Genomic DNA, 22403 nt, shown 5'->3' on the forward strand with positions numbered 1-22403 from the left:
CCCTTTGCCATTTCCGTCGCAACAATGATCAATATACATCTCAGAAATTATCCGGTTTTTCTTACCGCTTAACTAAAAACGTGTTTAAGGACAACCGATGCTATGTCTTTCAGGTTGATCTCGACATCTTAAGTATCCCTTATCGAATTAGCGAAATCTCGCCCTGCGTGATTAAATATTCTTCATGCTACAAGCACATTTATATAAGAAATATGTCTCAGGCGAGAAAGTGGGGCTGATGAATATTTCGAGTGTCGCTCAATAAAAGAGTGCTTTCCAAGATAAAGATTGACCTCGCATCTCATCCTCGATTCTCTGCTCCTACTTTCTTTATAATAGCCAGCGGCGGCTCTTTAAGCTGTATAACTCTCGATGTGAGAAAGATGATAAAGTAATAAAGCATCGTCAATTTTCTGAGATCGAGTCTAATTTATTTTTCCATAATATAAAAAAAAAAAAAAAAAAAAAAAAAAGGAAAGGGAAGGAAAGTGTGAATTGAAATGTGTTATATATATGTGTGTGTGTGTGTGTGTGTGTGTGCGCGCGCGCGCGCGTGTCATTTCTACGAAAAAAATTCATCATGTGCTAATGGGTACGCAAAATAATGGTGAGTGTTCAATGCAGCACATTTACAATTTCTTTGAATAGTACTTCATCGTTATTTTTCATCGTTTTATTAAGGTGAGCCACGATTAAACTCGATACCCATTGGGCAAATTATATAAAAGATTAAATATATACGACCAACGCATTTGCATGACACATTTATGAAGTTTGAATCTTTTAAACGTGTGCGCGTAAATAAAATATATTTATATTCATCAATAAATTCTTTTCGATAAGATAAATAAAATTCCTTTTTTTTCATTAATTTTATCAAATATGAAAGAAAAAATTATTATCGATAATTAAATTACAAGAGTATTAATTAAATGCGTGTCACATAAACAACAAAAGCTGAACATATGGAACAATGGATGAATTAAAAATTGATATTTTAAAAGATCAAAAATTATTCTTTAATCATCGGTTATAGATAAGAAAATAAACTAAAATTTATATGCATTGTTCATTCTCTATATGATATTCTCTATATGAAAATAAAAAATATCTTATTATTAATAATCCTATTTTTGAACGAATGCCAAGAAATGAATTACCAAGTTTTTATTTTATTATCTCTTGTTCCATTTTATAGTTTATTTGTTTTTTTCTAACTAACTCATTGTAATTGATAAATTCTCGACATTTCTTTCACAATGTATTTTCCTTCTCCAACTTTTTTGATATTTGGTCAATTTTCAATATTTGCCCGAAATGTGCAGTAGTTCATCCCTATGTTGCAAGAATTTGCGCAACAAGTTTGCCATTATCTCGAATCTTCGCGAATAGCCTAATCATCTTTTTGCCACTACCATTACAGAATAACATGAGAGTTGAAGTGAAAATTCATATACCAAAATGTGAAGCTCATTTTCATTTTATATCTCTGATTTTATAGTAAAGCCAATAACATTATATTTAACCAAATATTAAGCATTGGAATTTTAATTTGAAAAAATATAAATAATCTTCGTTAGGTTTCGTTTAAATTTACATGTTATTTAAAATTTTCGAATTTTCACTGTAATGTTTCAAGATAAAATTCTTAATGTAGCATGTATTCTTATACGATTTTAAATAAATCATTCACGTATATAATAAATAAATATGTACTTGATATTATATGTACTTCAATTAACAAAAAATACATTTTTGTAAAAAATTTAGCGATAGTGTATTCTATGTATTTTTTAATTTAAAATAATTTTGTAATATCGTTAGTATTATCATTATTTTTATTATTTGAAAATATATTAATTAAAATATTTTTTGGACAATATTTAATCTAGTTTAATCTATGAAGATTTATAAGTTTTTATCAACAATTATTTATAGCTAAAGAACGCTTTTATTAGGAAATATTGAAAATATTATAATTTAAAAAGTAGAAAATAGTTAAATAGAATAGTTAAAGTGTAATATAATTATGGAAGGTTATAGAATTATTTAAAAAATAATTGTTTAGTTTTAAGATTAGACAATTCCCTTCGAGATGTATTAGAAAAAGAAAAAGAAAAAAAAAAAATATTGTAAGATTGAAAATTACTCTGTATAACCTCCATAATCCAGTAAAAATTTATATTTATTTTTATACTATGTCGGTATTCTTGTCCCAGATAAGCTTGTCTATATTGTAACGAAGATAATAAAAATATTTATTGAAGAGAAAAAACTAGTATAAGGGCTTGTAAGGATCGATTTTTATAGAATTTACTAGGAGATGCAAAATTTAAATGTATGAATTTCATATTCATACTTATACACATGTATAAGTAAAATTTCTTAATAAATACTCACAAAAGTAAGTATTGTGCTATGAATATTAATAATAAGTTAATATATATATATATATATATATATATATATAGTACAGATATACAATAACAAAAGAAAAGAAAAAAAAATCGGATAAAATTGAAAAACCAAAAACTATTCCTTTAAATTCTTAAATAATCGAAATTACATGAAAATTTTTTCCCTATTTTTCACAATGGAAGTTAACATTCTTTACACTTTCCCCCACAGTTTTATAATTTAAATTTTAATTGAAAGTTCAAATATTAGTATCCAATTTATATAAACGCAATAAGATTAAAAATAAGATTCATTGCTTATTTCTTTCATGTTATTCTCGCCTGTCCATAATATAAATAAACATTATTAAATTTTTATATTATACCTAAAAATTGCATTAAATAGGAAATAGATTTGAAAATTTGGACGAATTATCGAATTTATATTCGAGTTCAGCAGCACGCGAGAAAGATTTATATAAATCATATTCTCAGCGCATTATCTATTACTATTAGAACTCCAACAACATCTGTTCACCCTAATGTTAGGCGATGGAAACAAAAATTATATCCATCCTACGCTATTGTATATTTTCTATACCATAAGAAATATTTTCTATAATTTCGTCGACGTTTTGACCCTTTTAATATACTCTATATATATATATATATATATATAGCAGCTAACGCCTTTATAAAACAACATATTTTATTAGTGTAATAAAGGAGGTTGGACAAGATCAGACACTCGCTCAATCTGTTGTTTATCCAGCCTGAAGTTTGATCAAGGTAGAAAGAGTTTTTTGAAATTCGTAAAATGTAAAAACTCGGTATTATATATAAATCAATGTTTATCTTTTATTTTATAATACGCCGATACGAAGTCATGTAAATGCTGACAGCGCGTGCTTGTAATAAAATAACAATGCAAGAAAAATCTAGTCACGTATATCCGAATAATTATAAAGCAACTGATAAATTAAAAAAACATTTATCATGAAATATTCCATGAATACTCGATTACCCTTCGAGCTTACCCCATTGTCCATTCTCCCATTTACATATTCAGCAATTTATGCCTTCGTCAATAACTGGGCCGTAAAGGCCCTGGCCCCCTCCCCCCCTCCCCGCCCCTCCCCACCCCTCCCCCCAAGTTCTGCCGTTAGATAACCAAGCGCATTATTTAATAAATAAGCGAGTGCTTGGCGCGCGGTGGCTTAAAATAAGAGAGAGTACTTGAACAGAGAAAAAGAATGTACACAGCGAATGAAAATGAAAAGGACATTAAACTTACTCCACTCCAGCCAAAGGGTAGGAAGCCTTTGTGCTCGGTCCAATTTGTTGAATCGACGTAGAACATTCCCGCGGCCATAATAAAGACCCACACGGCGAGGTTGAGCACATTTAATACATTGTTGAACACCAGAGACTTCTTGACTCCCGCCGCCATTAGCAGCATCATTAGTAGCGTGATAACGAACGCAAGGAAGTCGGGCGGCCGACCTGCAAGGTAAAAGTAAAGTATGACTATGAATGAAAATTCATCAGACTGATGGCTAAATGCTTAAGCTAAATGCTTTGTATTACGTCCACCTGGCAATTACTTCCTAACGAAACTGTAAACCACATTAAATTGATAGTTCGATAACAGCATTTATTTATAACGTGTGCCACGAACTTATTATTAATGCAATATTATTTCATCAATCACCTCTCTAACGTTTCTGACGACAAAAATTTCATTGATTCTATCCGAATCGAGTGGTGTATATATTTTATAAGCTTCCACAGCCTGTAAAACATTAATAATGTGTATCTTAATCGATTTATTTTCATTACATTTTTTACAAAATACGTTGATTTGCAATTTTGCATTATTATAGCATTAAAATTACGTTTTCAACGAGTAGAAATGTCTATTCGTTATAAGTTACCAGGTCAGCAATACTCAGTATTTTTATCTTCATTTCTCTTTTTACCATAAATTTCTTCACAACATTAAATGTATTAAGTAATTTAGATAATTATAGACCTAAACAGATGTTTGTTTTTTTTTGTTTTATATAGATGCTATCAATACTTCAATCGTAAATGAGTGAAGAAATCGAAAAATCATACAATTACTTTTAAACTCCATTCAAGAAGAAGGAAAACCCATCTTTAAACGATCCACGCAAATTCCTTGATACGTAAACGTACTCGAGTAAGCTCATTTATATGCGCATGAAACTTACTGGCATGAAAGCGAATGAACGCACACAATCAATGCATACAAACTAACATGCACTTATAATCATACGATATCATGTATGATAAAATAAAAAAAGTACTTTCATTATAAAAATCATTATTTATATTACTAAAATAGTATTTGAGAAACTACATTAGAGGAATATTTGCAGTTTGCTCAGGGCAGGAAAAAAATCTATTTTATGAGTACAAATAAGAAGTACGTTGATATTGCTGATAAACAAAAATACAAATAAGCAAAAATACATAAAATCCATTTGATAATAATGATATCATGATTGATAACTCTTTCTTTATCAATGCATACATCTATACATCTATTTATCTATCTACATATTTACCTTTCTCTCTCTATTTAACATCCCTTTATGTTTTCTTTTGAACGTGCTTTTGAAATAGCCTGAAATATTTACATTCTAAAATAACATTTTAAAGCAAATCTTATGTTTTAAAAATACTGTATTTATTTGAATTCAAAATTAAAAATAATACGCATACATATATATATATATATATATATATATATATTAAAATAGAAAATCGCAAGATATAAGATATAATGTAAACCTATAAAAATAATTATATCTCAACCGTGTTAATATCAAATTTTTATATTAAAACATATTTTGTGTAAAATTTGATTAAGGTATTTATAAATAATGATTTCTCTTCGACAAATATTTTTTACAAATAATTTTTAACAAATTTCTTGAAAAAATAAAATTTGAAAATAAATTGGTTGTATATAGTTAAAACGTAGAGTAAAGATAAACTATCGATATATTAATATTATAAATTTTATATATACGATTTATTTAATATGAGGTCATAAATTTGATTAATTTCATTATCAAAAACTAAAAATTATGCGTTACTTTATTTTAGTGTTTTTACGCTTTTGCTTTCATAATTTATGTCAATATTCAGAAAATTTATTTAACAAAAAGATATCAGCAATAATCTTAAATATATATAATTCGGTAGTTTGATGTTTGTTAAGTCATTAAAAAATTTCATTGAGAAAGATGGACAAATGCATTACACGCGCATACAAATTTAGAAAGAAATCATATAATTAATATAATTGAGGTTGAATCTTTCATTATTTTAGACTCATTTTAAGACATCTTACAGTATTTGTTAATGCTAATCAGTTAATAATAATAATAATAGATTCTTATAAAATCTTAAATTTCAAATTTACACAATCTACTATCAAATTTACTTTTGATTGCCATTAAAAATTAATTTTTGTCTATGACCTGTAAGTGGTGAAGAATTTCATCGAAATTTAATCGAAAACCCCATAATTCTTAATGCTAAGCAACATTTATATTGATTTATAAAATTTGTTTTACATTTTACAGGTAATTTTTAAAAAGTTCTTACATTATTTAATAGAAATTGCCTCTTGGATGAGTTGCTGATAATAGCAAAAATTGTTTTGTTTGCATTTGTAACATATAAGTTGCGGGCTTTTAAATTCATTACTTTTAAATGTAATATGAATTAATTAGGTAATTAAAGAATAATAGAGTAAAGCTCTTAACAAAATGTATATATTTATAATTAGATGAAATTTTGTATTTAAAGTAAAATATTATACGCATCATACTCAATTAGTATTTCTTTTATTAATGGAATTTATAAATAAGTGAATTTATATCTTATAACTGTATTCGATGGTAAAATAAAAAATTGCTTTTAATATATTGCGTGCCACGTTTACTAAGCAATGCATACAATTTACTCATCACGAAAAATTATCTAATAATTTGAAATGATTCATCATCCAATTTAAAATGTAAAATTTTACGCATATAAGATAAATAATGTCAAATATAGAGGGTGAAATAAATATTCCAATAGTAGAGGTAATTGAAAATATAATTATGGTTAAACGAATCTGTATAAATTTATAAATTACCAATAGAAAATTTATTTCAATTTTCTAGTATATAATTTGGAATTTCTAAATGTGAAAGAAATTAATAATGAAATGCACTAATAGTACATTTTCCGATTCTGTATTAAAAATTAAATTGAAGGTAAGAGAGTAAATAACAATAATTCATTTATTCATTCGTAATACATAATTACTTATAGAAGGATTCTTGAAAATTTGAAAACAAATTTCAATTCCATATAATGTCGTTTAATGAAAATCAGATTTTCATTAAACATTTCATTTTATTATTGATAAAAATTATTGATAAAAGACTATTGATAAAAATTATTGATAAAAGACTATTGATAATAATTATTACACGAATTAGCAATGTCGTTGAAAAAAAAAAAATTAAGAAGTTCAAAGCGAATGCCAATTATTTATATAATTGTTTGAGAACATCTATGAATATCAATAAAAATAAAAGCTTCTTTAATGCTGGACTACCGAATAAAAACTATCGATAATAACAACATTTATAAACAAGGTATTAAACTCAAAATTTACTTGAGTAGAATACTAAATTTTCCAATTATCCAACATTAATGGCATTTATTAATGAATATATATATATATATATATATATAAATAATTAGAAAAAATGTTATTTGTATATTTTGCGCAAATTCTAATAATAAAACATCTTTTTATATAATAAAGTAGTAATGTTATAATTTTGCAAAGAGTATTAATTAGTATTATAATAATAAAAAAAAGTGAAAGAAAATTATATATGGTAAAATAATTAATGAAAAAATGAAGCAATGAACTCTTGAATAAAAATAAAAGCCACGTGAGTTGTGCAAATCTGCCCTGAATACTACAACGTGACAAACGAGCTTTTCGATTTATATTCTAATTTAACAAAGTTTCTTCTAACTAAATCAGTTGTAAAAATAGACAATTTTAATTAGAAAATATTTAAAAAAATATTATCGATAAAAGTGAAGCCATTGTTTAAAGACATAAACAATTAATCTTTCAGTTTGCATACAACATTTTCCATGGTATTAATATATTCAATAAAAAAAATTTTCGCATACAGGCCCGTTTAATTCCATCAGAGTACGAATAATTTAAAAGAACTTATTAATTTTCAAAGCCTTAATCGAAGTCCATGCATAATATATTGTTTATTAATAATTTTAACGAACTAACTATACAATTTAATCTATGAGCATTAACAAAAAAAGAATAATAATGTTTGACGGTCTATGGAATATTAATAGCTCGTTTCATAATATTAATCGTAACCATCAGGTAATCGAATTTTTTATCACGAAATAGTTGGAAAAGACTTTTTTGAAATTCTCAAGTTTTCAATTCATGAAAGATTCATTTTAGTATAAAGATCAAAGAAAGTGAACTCGTACAATTTGAAAGAATTTTCCTTACTACATTCTAAATTCTTTATTCCATTCAATACATGTAGCATTATCTATAAGTCTGATAATGTCTGATGAATATATTACAATATCAGCTTTCAACGTCCATTTATTAGAAAAAGAATAAGAATAAAATACTTTATGGATTCAATATTTTAGAAGATCACGCATTTACTTGATTTATTTATGAATTATTTACTGCAAAAAAATAGTTGTATTAAATTTAATGGGAAAAAAAAAATCATTTTTCCAATAAAAATAAAAATAGATGAAATTATAATGTTATTTACTGTTTATTGTTCAAATGCGATAGAAATATTGGATCTAAACATCGAAATTATACGAAATTTGCAGATACACATTTTCAGAATACCAAATCTACATTACTTAATAAGTATATAATTGAGATTAACGGATGATTAAGTTTTTATCGAAAAATCCAGTTCAAAGACTTGAATTAAGAAACTTTGAAAATATACGAATGATAAAAACTTGAAGTCAAATCGAATGTCTTCCATTTTCTTGAAAGGAACCTTATCTTACCAATTCTATGACTAATAGTAAAGCTCACTCTCTAATTACTACATTTAGATACGAAATTTACTTTAATCGCTAGCTTTGGACAAATAATCGCCAAAATCTTATATACATATATATAAAGTCCGAGTATTAATAAACTATTCAACAATATTCAATAAATCGAAATGGTAGTGAATCTTTACTTCGAGACTTTTAATAAGAATAGAAAGAGTAATAGGGGAGCGGGGTGGGGGAGAAGGGGGCGGGCGGGAGTAGAAGGTATTAATAATATTAAAATCTTCAGTTTGAAACCAAAACAGTCGGTAGCATGGAGCATCGAGAAAAAAAAGTTGAGAATAGCACAGAGAGACGCATCAGGTGTGTTGGGCTATGTCACAATATTATTGGCATCTCCCGAAAGTGGCTAGAGAGGTGGAAGTGATAATTTTCCATGCTATCTCGTTACGTAGGAGGCAAGAATTCGTACAGCAACTTTATGGCGCATGCAATTACAAAGATAAAACATTGAAAATACCTTGGGACAAGTGGCCCTCCTACGTCAATATATTCCACGCGCCTACGTCTACTACACGACATTATTGTGCGCTTTTTCCGCCAGTTTGGAAATACATTTTGTTTTTGTAAATTATTTATAATTGTATTAAATGACATGAAAGTATCCATTAAAACCCCACCTAAATGATATTTAAGGTAAACATTTTATCTAAGTTTAGAATATATCATTTACAGTACAGTCGATCTACAAAAATAAAACATAAAAGAATACGCTACAATTTTCCAATTTTACAGACTAGATAGGATCAAACATTTTGCATTCAGTTACATAACAACAATTATTCATTTATATGATGATAGGACAGTTCGAGTCAATATGACTGTTATTCGTTTAACAAAAGCTACGTTAAAGAATTATGATATAATTATTTAATGACTGTATTTAATGAGAAACGATTTGTAAATTTAATAATATGCATACAAACAGGCAAATAATGTGAGATGAAAATAATTAAGGACCTATTAATGATAGGGTATTATTAAAATGTTGACAATAAGCTGAGAAAGCCTGTGTACATTCATAAATATTAATCTGATATATGAATTTGTAAACGGATAAAATGTTTAATTAGCACCATTGCGTATTCCCAATATATACATTTAAATTATCGATTACAAATAAATTTCTTTTTCTACTTTGGAAATTCTTTAATTGCTTCATATTATTCGACATTTATGAAGATTTTCATACATTATACTAGTTTACATTAATTTAAGTTAAACGAAAATCTTTAAATACAAGGGAATTCGACCGAATCGAACAAAAATTAAACGTTTCAAATTGTGTACAATTAACTAAATATATATAGTTTACAAAATATAAATTGTACAATTGTGTATATAAAAAAAAAATCCCAAATAATATAATTATTGTTAATTTAAATACTCGATTTATTCAAGTATGTACAACATAAATACGTTTTCATTTGTTTATACAATACTTTTATCACTTTATTCGTATAATGAACAAATTTTTATTGCGTATTATTTTTAAAAAATTATAGTTTCAAATCAGATAATAACGTAAAATAATAATAATTATTGTTTTAGTAGTTCGTTTAGAGGCAATATTTCTATTGAATATAATGTGCTGAACTTCTATGTCTGTATAATTGCAATTTGTTATTTCATGAATATATTTATACATTTGTAAAGTATAAAATTATAATGATCGACCATGTTAAAAAAAAAAAAGAAAAAGTTTTTGAAATTATAAAAATATCGTTTCTGGTTAAAATTCATTTTTATCTTGTTATTTGATTTTCACTCATATTCAGTGATAACTGTCAATTCCTCGTAAGTATTATTTAACTCAATTTTATATAGATTTTACAATTTATCAAAGTTTTATAAGCATACACACACACGTGTGTAGTGTGCGTGTGCGTGTGCGTGTGCGTGTGTGTGTGTGTAACCTCTATAAAAATGATTTTAGTAAAAGATTTTGTAGTATATCGAATTTTTTATATTACAAAGCCAGACTTATATACAGTTATATATACACTTATATACCTAATCCCATATTAAAATATAAAATTTATTAAGTATACCTAGTTTTATCATATATAATGTCAAGTATTTTTCTTTTTAAACAAGTGTAATTTAAAGTAGTTACATATTACAAAAATTTTGAATTATATTAGTTTTTGAAGTGGGGCTGTGCAAAGGAAGTTTCTCAATACACTCTCTATGCAAAAAAGTTATGTGTACTTGGTTTATAAAGTCCTAGGTGAAAAGTTTTGCCAATATTTAGAAATAGTAGGAATCAAAGTTTAATGTATCTTTTATACGCAATGCTTTTAACAGAATTTTATTCGTGAAATGGGAATGAAAGATAAAAATCCTACCATCAATTTTCACTTGTTTTTGATTATGAAGTTAATAAACGGCGCGTTGAATTTTTTTGAGTAAAAAAAAAAAGTGATCTAATGAACTTATCGTCATCGAGTAAACTTTTATCTTTGAATAGAAGAAAGTAAATGTAAATAAGAGCGTGCGAGCGCCAAATTCAATAAGAAAAATCTAGTACTCTGTTAAATGAAAAAAGATGATGAGCTCTTAAATTCTTAATCGATATGCACGGGTTTACGTATTGAAGGATCGCGTAGCAATAATAAACTTTCTTATCCTTCGGTTCTCAGTTCTGTATTGGGCTAAATTGTTGCATCGACGAAGCGAGAAAAAACTTGGAAAGACTTGGAAAATCCATTGGGAATGAATGGAAATGAAAAGATGGGACAAGAAGAAAATTGAATGGCAGAGGCATTACGACCTATAGTCTGTCGGCCTAAGAAAGTGTGCGTGTGGACTGAGCAGTGTAGAGTGGGATTCGGGGTAGTGCCGACGACGTAGTGATACGACGTGGTCCGTTGCAAGTAGCCACGTTATTGTGGAACTGGGTGGGGTGGGAAGGAGGACGGGGATGGTGAGGGGTTGGGGAGGGGGGGGGGGGAAAATGTCACTGTCGTGCGCTCGAGCTTCGAATAAGGGATCGATGAGGTCCACAGGTGCCAGAGCGGCTTGGACTCATCCGCGCAAGCGCCCCTTAGTTACCCCTCGATGCCGTCTTCCATCCCGTCCCTCGTCGCCACCCCTTGAAGGAGCAAACACGGAAAAAGGATGAGCGTAAACACGCGAGTGCTCGTTTCTCTTTAGTGTATTGGCTGTACAGGGAAGGTTCTTGTTTTCGTTGACGGCTGGGAAATGCTCGGCGGATCAATGAAAATTCATTAGTCGCGCATAAAGGCCCAATATACGTATATAGTATTAATGCGTCCGAGCCCTTGGCCTATCACAGCTGTTCATAGCGGAGGTCGAGCGAGACATTTGAACCAGAGAATTTTGTGTGTTCTCGCAGCTCCTTACTGGCTGGTAATAAAATAAAAAAAAAAAAAAAAAAAATGTAACAAAATATTAAAAAAGACATTAAAGGTTATTATAATGTTTATTGTATAATTATTTAAATAAATAATTAGGAACAAATAACACCTTATCTTAAAAGTAAAAATAAATTTAGGCAGAATTTTTATAAATAAAATTTCTATCTAATATTTTTTTGTTGTCTATTACTCATTTCTTACCATGAATTTTCATTCGAAATTGGAAGGACACACAACGAACATCGTGAAAATAGTTTACAAAATTATTTATTCGACTGTTGCAATAATCGTCAATATTCTTTATTCAAGTGTAATGTTCGCAATCATTCTAAAAGTTTATTTAATTTTCATATTGCATCAGAAGAAATGCAATTCCTACGTATAAGATGAGCACTGAATATCTGATAAATTTTGTACATTTTAAATCCAAGTCTTTGCTTCATGTTTATTTATATATAGGGATTTGTTAAAACTTAGTTTATATATTCGTTGTTAGTCGAAAAATGTGTTTCTTGTCGAATGATGCGTACAATAAATTTATTCGTAAATATTATTGAATTTTTGTTTTGTATTAAAGGACTATCGAGAAATTAAGAGGAAGAAAAAAAGGAAGTATACAATTACACTTAATTGCAAAAAAAGGACAGTTCGAGTCCATATTACAGAATACTTTGTGAAATTTAATGCACTTTTGCGACAAATATGCTTAACTTGTGCCTTTCTCGATCCCGTGTTTATGTACATAAAAAGCATGTATTATGTATTATGCAACAATTTGTACTTTGAAACTTAGACAATAGCACTTAGCTTCCGTGAGGCCATTATTAATTCATCTATACTTTTCTTTCTCCATGAGGATTAAAATTTCTTAGATCTCTTCCTAACTAAATCGCTGACATTTTTATAAACATTTTAATATATTACATACTTACATTACATAGCATATAAAATTTAGGGACATTTTTTTTTTTTTTTTTGGAAGGCTCTACGATTATAATAATTATTTTATATTATTGATTACACATTACTCAATATCGATACAAAATTAATATTTCGACTCTAGTTAATATTATCATACTGTCGATGCATATTATAAATTTCAAAATCTTTCAATTATTTCTCTTATTATACGATTTATTTATTCCATTTTTTTTTTTTTTTTTTTTTTTTTTTTTTTTTTTTTTTTTTTTTTTTTTATAAAGATATAAAAAATATATATATTTATTAATATTTCTTATAAAAACACAAATAAGAATTATCAATCCATATATATTATGATTTCAGCTATCACTAACATACAGCAATCGATACCAAGTTTATTCAACTTATTTAAAAATAAACACATCCTTCGTTTCAATACAAATATTCTTATTTTTACATGAAAATGTTTTAAATTGACATTTTTGTTATATGAAAAATAAAAATAAAATTTAATCGAATGACCAGTAAGACATTCGTTATATTAAAGTAAAAATTTAATAATTAAAAAACAATCATACATTCTCCATTCTGTTTCCAAACAAGAACAAATAAAAAAAAAACATATAATGTACTTTCATATAAATTTATACGAAATTAACAATATAATCCGCTTTACTTTACGTAATATTATTTTACACTTGAAATAATAAAATAACTATTATACTGTGTATATTTCGCTCACAATTATAATTTATAATTTCAATTATATTTATATGTAAATTTAAGTCGATTGCAAAAGTTGTGAGCTTATTTTTATAGGAAATTGTTATTTCTTTGCTAATCTTATTTCAAAGAATCTTATATCAATGACTACCATTCTCATTCCATAGCTCAATGTAATTCTTTTAAATTAATATGGAACTTTTTAGGCAAGTATAATTGTATAATATTTTATTTTTCACAGTTTTTCAGAAAAATAACATTATTATTATTATTATTATTGTTAACGACTAAATTCTATAAAAAAAATATAAAGCGGTTGAAACCTTAAACTTGTTAAACAATATAACGATATTTGGTCTATGTCTGCTAAAATAATTTCAGATACAATTATTTGCTTTAGATAATTAGATATAGTTTCATTTAAAATAAGATAGATTTACGTCAGATAGATTACTTCATGCAACGAAGTTCGTAATTAATGAAGTGAAAAATATAAAAAGCAGCAATAGAAGATTGATGAATAATATTGTATAGATGTAGTTCTCAATAACTGTAAATTTATGTTTTTTTTTTTTTTTTTTTATACAGAATTAACATAATTAAAAAATGAGCGGTGAAAATTGATTTTTATCTTATAACTCAAATTTCTAAAACTATTGGACAGAAATTAATCCCAATTTTTATATATAAATTTTAAATATAAATGTAAATAAATATAAATCAACTTACAACTACATTAATATACAATTTTTAAACGGCTGTATTATTTATTATTAAAGCAAAAAAATGTTATGCTTTTATAATATTAAATTAGGAAATTGTTAATAATAGCAAATATATTTATGAAAAATAATATTAAATAAAAGTGTGAAAGCAAATTGAAAACCATAGAAACTTTGTGACAAGGATAATTGACACCGATGGCAATTTGCCGTTCGCAGTTTACTAGAAAATGGAGATAATCTATTCAACATTTACGGAGGTAAGGAATTCAAACAGAACGTACGGGAAAAGGAAAGTGTCAAGAAAATGTAAAGCAATTTGAAGAATTTAATAAACCAACCAGAATATTTATTGAAAATCATAGAATATCAATTGAAAAGAAGATATTGCATTACCTTTTTTAAATGAACAGCAACGCATGACGTATGACAAAACTAAATGCAGTATACAGGAGAAATTAAATTGAATGCTTATACATTCAAGTAAATGAAACTGAAAAGTTTCGATGATACGATTCTTTATTCTATTGATTTTGGATTTTTTCACTCCTGTCGTCATAGTTCAATCACTTGATAAAATGTATGACTTATTGGGAGATGGTAAAGAATATTCAAAATTCTGAGTTCAAATTCAAATTCAATTGAGTATAAATAGAAAATAAAAGACTACTCACGTAATGTGGCAATTATATTATCTAAAGGATTAAAAGTGAACAAAATTTTAAATATAATAAATCACATCGAACTAAATGTATTGTTTGAGAATAAGAGACTCCGTTTAATAAGGCAATAAAATATCTGACAAGTAATGTCATGAAAATTGTATTTAAGACTTCAAAACTTTCCTGCTCATAATTAATTGTACTAGTGTCATAAAACATCTGGAAAACTCTAGCGGAACGTGCTCATACTCCCAGTGCAGTAGAACCTAATGGGTTTACTGCCGGGAGAACCCCAAAGTAGATTCGAAACGAATATCAGATATGCGTAAAGCATTGAGTACAAACATTTACTAAAACCCAAAACCCGTACGTGCAACAACATGCAATGACCATACGTGCGCACTCGGCCTTTAAGACAATGCTTGCATTGTTCTTGGCTATGCCACATCTGGTCGATCGTATTGGAAAATTGACCACGCCCAAGCGGACCCTGCTTCTAGCCAAGTCCCAGAGAGGGATGAGGCAACCAAAGAGAGGTGACCAATGGAAAAGGCTCGCCACCTTCCGACACTTTCCCAATTAGCAAATTCGGAACTGAGCCCGGAAGGAAGTGGAAATGAAGGCGTGCATAATCTATTGTGCGACCCAAGATCAACCACTGATTGGTTAATTAATAAAGGAAGAAGGGATCCCAAGTGGAGCGGGATCAGTGAATCATTTTAAGAAGGGACTACGTAATGTACCCTCACTTACTCTTTCCAAATACTTCTTACAGTGAAGGATAAGTCACGACCAACTCTCACGGAGGAGGACCGGAGAGATGAGTCGTTTAGCTAGCTGAGTTTTAATAATAAGTTCTTTCCACTATTGTGAATTAGTGTACAGTTGAATTGATCTCATCAAGACTGGATTGCGTGGGACCTGACCACTTGTGGTCTCACTTGGAGACAAGGAAGAACTGAAGGGTTGCAACATTGCAAGGGAACGTAATAACAAGCCATCGAAGAGAGACTGGAAAATCACGATACACTGCAAGTAAGTCCTTACAGCTAGTACTCATTCTTGATTTCTCGGCTTATGTAGAAGACGGACGGATAAAGTCCAACTACGGAAGCTTCCCGGACATACTCTTGAACAAGACCAGCTATAAACGCCACATTGGCTTCTCAACCCCTCCAACTACAAGTTGTCCCCGCCACAGATAGCGCACAGCTTTGCATAACCTCCATTTAGGCTCTCTTACGACCGATATTTAGAGGCAACTGCACACGTGTTAAGATAAACACAATAGCATTGCAGTGTTCGATCAGAGCACTACAATCATGATAACCTCTTAGCGATAATATTCAATAGATTATAACCTGCTTCATTCATAGTAAATATATTTCAACACCACAAGATTATCAAGAAATATAAAGTTCGTCTGTAATTCACCCTTTTGTAAATCAATTCAAATAAATAGAAATAATAAAGACATGTGTTAATTATTAATCAGTGCATTCACCCTTTACTTGCCCGGCAACCCCACATAACATCTAGTGGGTTTTATTGTTCTAAGTTAATTATTGCACGTTTGGCTGTATATAATAAGCAAATGTATAAATAAATGTATAAAGAAATTATAAGTTCTCCTACTTCATTTGTGAGAAGACTGCAACTAAAACAGCACTTGCATAATATTTATTATTATACCTCTCTTAGAAAGTAGAGAAATGCCTACCGAGACGAAACGACAAATTACTCAAAATTATTGGCTAATTGATTTTAGTGCTTCATATCATATAACGCAATAGTTTAGCATCAAAGATTATGGTAAATATAAAAATTCGAAGCAATAGCAATAAGTGTACATATTGGCAAGGAACCATAGAGAAAAGAAGCTGAAAATTAAAAAAAAATCAAAATATGATAGATAAGACTTGTACATAATAAAATTATAATAGCGAAACATCTGTCGCTATTGGCTTGTATAAAAACGATGTATATTGTTATTGTAAACAAAATTGTGTTCGCGGTAAATTGGAGCTGTTACTGCTTTAATACACAAGTATAAGTTATGTAAGATCATTTTTTTTTTTTTTTTTTGTTACAAACATCGGTATAAATATTTAAATATGAATAATATATGAAATAACAACTTTGTCCATCGTACAAAGTCGTACAAAGGGTACACCTGATAAGTTTTTAATGAAAGTTAAGAATGAATTGAAGCTCCCTCGAATTACACGTTCTGATGTATATAAGCCTATGATGGTAGATCCTTTTAATTGTAAAATGATAATGTGTTATATTTAAGGATTCTTATTCATCTTTTAAAGAAACATTAATTTTATTTATATAATAAGCGATGATAGTATATGAAAAAGTTGATAATTTTGAAATAAAAACTGAATTAGAGGTCAATTTAATATAAATCTAAAGAAAATTTATAGTCGTAATGTAAAACAGAAAATTGTATACCACAACATGATATAAATTGTCAGACTATAAAAGTCCGGAAAGTCGTATATAGTGGAGTAAAATAATGTCGCAGAGCGCGAGAATCGAACTATAGTACAAGCTACATCGCGTGTAATTTTCGAGAAACTCGAACTTTCATAAAATTCTAAGAGCCAAAGCTATAAATTCAAAAGTCTATGCTATAAATCTAATCAACTTTTTTCGCAAAAAGTGTAAACAAAACAAAAAATCAAATATTAAAATCTTCGGTACGGAATACATTGGTCCACATTTCATGAAAAACCAATGGAATTCGATACTTAAATAGTTATATTTATACTAATATGGGATCTCGCGTTCGTATTGCTTATTAATCATACGTCGCTTTAAACCAGAATATTATAATTATAAAATTGATTTAAGTCAATATACATAATTAAAATAATCCGGATAAAAAATGAATGTAAAAACTGATAAAATAAAATATTAATTGTTCAATATAAACGATCTAGGTGGGATATATAAATAAAAATAAACATGTTTAAATATTTCTTAATTGTGAAAAAGATTGATAATTAGACAAAGAGATTTTGATAAAAATCAATCGACACAAGCATTTTAAACAACATCGTAAAACCATAGAATAGCCATAAATATTAAGTACAATCTAAATTTTAGAACAATTTTACGAGATAAAATAAGCTCGTTGTATCAAAAATAAAGCGATAAAGTGTAATCGTCTTATTATCGTATTAATCGTTAAAAAGAAAAAACAAAATCCAAATTACCGCCAAAAATAGAAAAATTAATTATTTATAAAAAAATATTTGGTAATAGAAAAGATCGAGTATAAAAAATGTATAATCCAGTATTACTGGCAAACACGATAACAATAATACCAGGAATTTTGATGTATGAGACAGATTTTCATAATTTTTGTATAAAATATTAAAAGCTTAAAGTAGACTATAACTTTTAAATTAAATAAAAATTTATATGCTGTTGAACTACTTTTTAAAAATGTAATCTCGAATATTTATAAATGGTAGGAAAGCTTTTAATGTATATATGTGAATATATACGATTTCAGGTATTATGAACAAATTTTTAATATAAAAAGCTTAGAAATACATATCTCATAGAGAAGTTATTCTTAGAATTTAATAAGTAATTTGAAACTTTTTAATAAACAAAAGTAATTCCCCCAAAAACGTACTTAAAATTTTTTATTTAGATAAAACATAAAGAGTCTTCATTTTATCGAGAGCATCAAGAATATAAATATTTTGTAAATTTGTAGGTGTTTAAGGGGATAACGGATAGGTGGATAATCTAAATTAAACTCATCTGTAAATAATTATGATAATTGTACATTCGTAAGATTGTATTTTCTCCATACACTATATATATCGAGAAACTTGTGAAAAAAAATTTCAGTAATTAATACATTTTAAATCGTATGTACGCCATTTGAACAGATAAGATTGATGTTAGAGTTTTATATTATAGAGAGTGGAAATAAATAAATTATATAGTGATGAGTATTACACCAAAAAGTTAAAAATCGATCTCAGGTTGTAAATGTAAATACGAATACGGAAATGTGATAATTATTCAGCAAAATAAACCGTAATAATGTTTATTTCAATCTGCTGCTCAAGCGAATTATATTAACGTTACAGAAGACAAATAAAAGAGATATTTTTTTATTAAGTTAAAAGAAAAAAAAGTGAATATTTTAAATTGATGGTACTTCGATATTTAAATGTTAAATTGAAATTGTAGAAATGTAAAATTAGACGCGGTATAATAATAATTTTAGTTGAAAATGCTAGATAATTTATTGAGTCGATAACATTAATTTATCTTGACCAATAAAAGCTGCTCTACATAATAAAATACTGAAATTAATTATATGTAGCAAAATGTTATATCATTCATATTTAAACTTTAATATATTAAGATATACACATTTGAAATAAAAAGACTGTAGTTAAATTTTTTTCAAAAAACAACAAACAATTTCAAAAACGTTATTGTTTAGTAGTATAATATAAAATTTGATCGAGGTATAATTTTTAAAAATACATAATAATAATATCGGATGAAGCCTATAGAATATTACTTAGAAGAAGAAAAAAAAGATGAAATTAATACAAAACTACTAAATCAAAATCGTTCCAAGCACATCGGTTAACTAAGGTATATAAATTTTTTCATCTATTTCATTGTCAAGCTTCCTTACTCGATTGATTCTTATGGAATATCTAAATATCTTTTCTAGTCGTGTAGCTGTATCGTAAAAAAGTATCCTAAGGATTTGAGTTAAACTCGTACGTAAACTGCATAAACTAATTAAAATGTGCTTATACTTTACTTATTGTTTATAATGGAATGGAATTGGAAGGTTTAGACAATATATTTGTTCGCTGTAGCATTGTATATTCATAGTTTAAAATTCGTATTATGAATATCCATTTTCATAATTATCACTATAAATAGATTTTAAAATTGAAAGGACTAAAATTTTAATAAATATCGCTGTCAAAAAAAAAAAAAAAAAAAAATTGTTTAAAGTTTGATATTTCACATTAGTTTCTCCTACAAATTTATAACAAATTAAATAAGTTAACGGGGACAGTAATATACAAATCTGACATTTTGTCGAAAAACGATATAAGAATAATTAATTAGAAAATAAATAAGAAAAAGAATTTTTCGAAGAAATGTATAGAATGTCTATGTTATTATTCATCAACTATTTGCTTATTTGTTTAGACATCAAAGATATTTATATATTTCAATACAAAACATAAAGGAATTAAAAATAAAAAATTCTAATATATGAATTATAAATTTTATTTTCAATTATAAAATCATTTTCGCGATCATAAATCTTCATTAACTTGATATAAAAATTTTGAAATATACTGTCAAATGTCTTATTTATATACATTTTTTTGAAAAAATGGCTTCCGGTAGATTATAAATCATTTCAGTTTAGAGTAAACGCCGTATGTTTTCTTAGTATTAGCTTTATAAGATATTTTCCTTTAATTTATTCAATTTAAATATTTGGAATAGCATATTTAATTTTCTGACTTTTTTCTTAATAAATAATACAACTACAAATATTATACGACAATATTTGATACTAATTTCTATTATGAAATTTGTACGCAGTAAATTAGAATTTGTCATAACGGTAAATTTAAATGTGATATGCATTTAAATTGCAACATTTCAACAATTTTATGTACATAATATTGTTAAATTTGTATTTAATAAATCATAGATTAAAATAAAATATCTGGGAATATTAAAAGTAAAAATTATACATAAATTCCTATTTATGCTATATATATATATATATATATATATAAATTAAAAAGATAAAAGATATAATTATTACTGAGTAAAAAACTCAACTACATAAACTATTCGCATACGATGACAATAAGGTAGTAAAAGAAATAATTATTTATTTACTTTATTGTTATTTAAGTGTAAAATAGTATTAAATAGTTCAAAATATATAGTTAAAATAAGGTAAAAAGTATAAAACAGTATGAAATATAAATTAAGGTATAAAATAGCTGTTTTAATATTTAAAATGTAGTGCTATGCTTAAAAGTTATATTTAAAAATATAAAAATTTACATCTTCCGCTTTCATCCTTAAATTCTAAATGGATATTTCCTTTCATTTGTTTGAAATCTTTAACACTTTAAAACATGTATAAGACATTTTCATGTACAATTAGTGTAATTTATGCTGTAGCGTTTTCGCGTAGTAATTTTAGTTGGAAGTTTATCGTCTATATATTTGTACGACTTGTAATAGAAAAATCTTTTACATAGAAAAAGAATATATTTTGTACGAAAAGTATCGATAACGTATACAATAATAGATAAATTTTTAAAATATTTTATTTTTTCTACTTATAAGCTTATTATAATTACTGGTAAAATACTATCATTATTTGAATGATTAATAATTGTAGGAGAAAAGCTTTTAAATTTCGTGTCATGAAGAAATGAAATTTTTATTCGTAAAGATTGCTTCTTTTTTTTTTTAAGATTCTGCTTTTATCTTTCAAGATTTTTCGTAAGCTCGGTAGATTAATATAATTTAAAAACTATTTAAATATTCTGGGCATAAAGCTAATAATTTACATTTAAATATTCTAACTATAATACAAATAAATTGAATTTCTTAGTACTTTGGTAAATAATTCAAATTCTCTATTAAGAAATATAATTAAGTAAATTATAATTAAAAAAGAAAAGAAAAAAAAAAGAAAAAAGTCGTTACAATTGAGAAATAGGTTACAAATTAATTTTTATAATGAATTACCTAGCAATAAGTGGGAATATATTAAAGAAAAAAATTAATCAAAATACATTTAATAGAGAAATTTTAATTTTGTGTATATCCTTGATCTAGGAATATTTATCGAAATATCTGACCTCTCAAATGTTTTTCACCATTATACATACATATAAGTGAGCTAATATTTATTGCAATCATAGTTTTACAAAAATTTTGTCTTAATTTTTCGCATAATATACTAAAATAAAGCAATTTTGTGACTTTCGAATAAATCATATTTTATTAATCAGGTACGTACCATTTTTCTAATGTATAGAATGATAATAAATTTCGAATAGTATTTGAATGTATTTCGAGTACATAAATTTGAAATGCTGCCGTGTAGATTATTCCTTTATCTGCTATACGTTACTTCTTCAATAGAGATTTAGTAGCTAAAATTAGTGTTAATGCCTTTGACACAAATTCGTATCTATAAAATTTTACATCTTTATGATTTATGTGCATATGAAATCTCAGTGTTTTTGTTTTTTGTTTATCATTTTTTTTTTGCTATCATTGTGATGATTTTGCTATCATAATGCAACACAAGCCGTATGCCCTTGACGATTGTTCACTTGACGGCTACACTCTGGAGAAATAGAAAATAGT

At 26.8% G+C, this 22403-nt stretch overlaps 1 protein-coding gene across 1 annotated transcript in view; it reads right to left on the bottom strand.

Moving 5' to 3' along the window:
• LOC105363194 (probable cationic amino acid transporter) overlaps window positions 1–22403 on the bottom strand; it is a 70472-nt gene that overhangs the window by 9820 nt on the left and 38249 nt on the right. The window contains exon 5 of the mRNA XM_011500816.1: window positions 3691–3899. Coding sequence (XP_011499118.1) covers window positions 3691–3899 — 209 coding nt within the window. The remainder of the gene's footprint in view (window positions 1–3690; window positions 3900–22403) is intronic.

The sequence above is a fragment of the Ceratosolen solmsi genome, unplaced genomic scaffold, assembly GCF_000503995.2.
Source record: "Ceratosolen solmsi marchali unplaced genomic scaffold, CerSol_1.0 scaffold27, whole genome shotgun sequence".
In the NCBI taxonomy this organism is placed as follows: domain Eukaryota; kingdom Metazoa; phylum Arthropoda; class Insecta; order Hymenoptera; family Agaonidae; genus Ceratosolen; species Ceratosolen solmsi.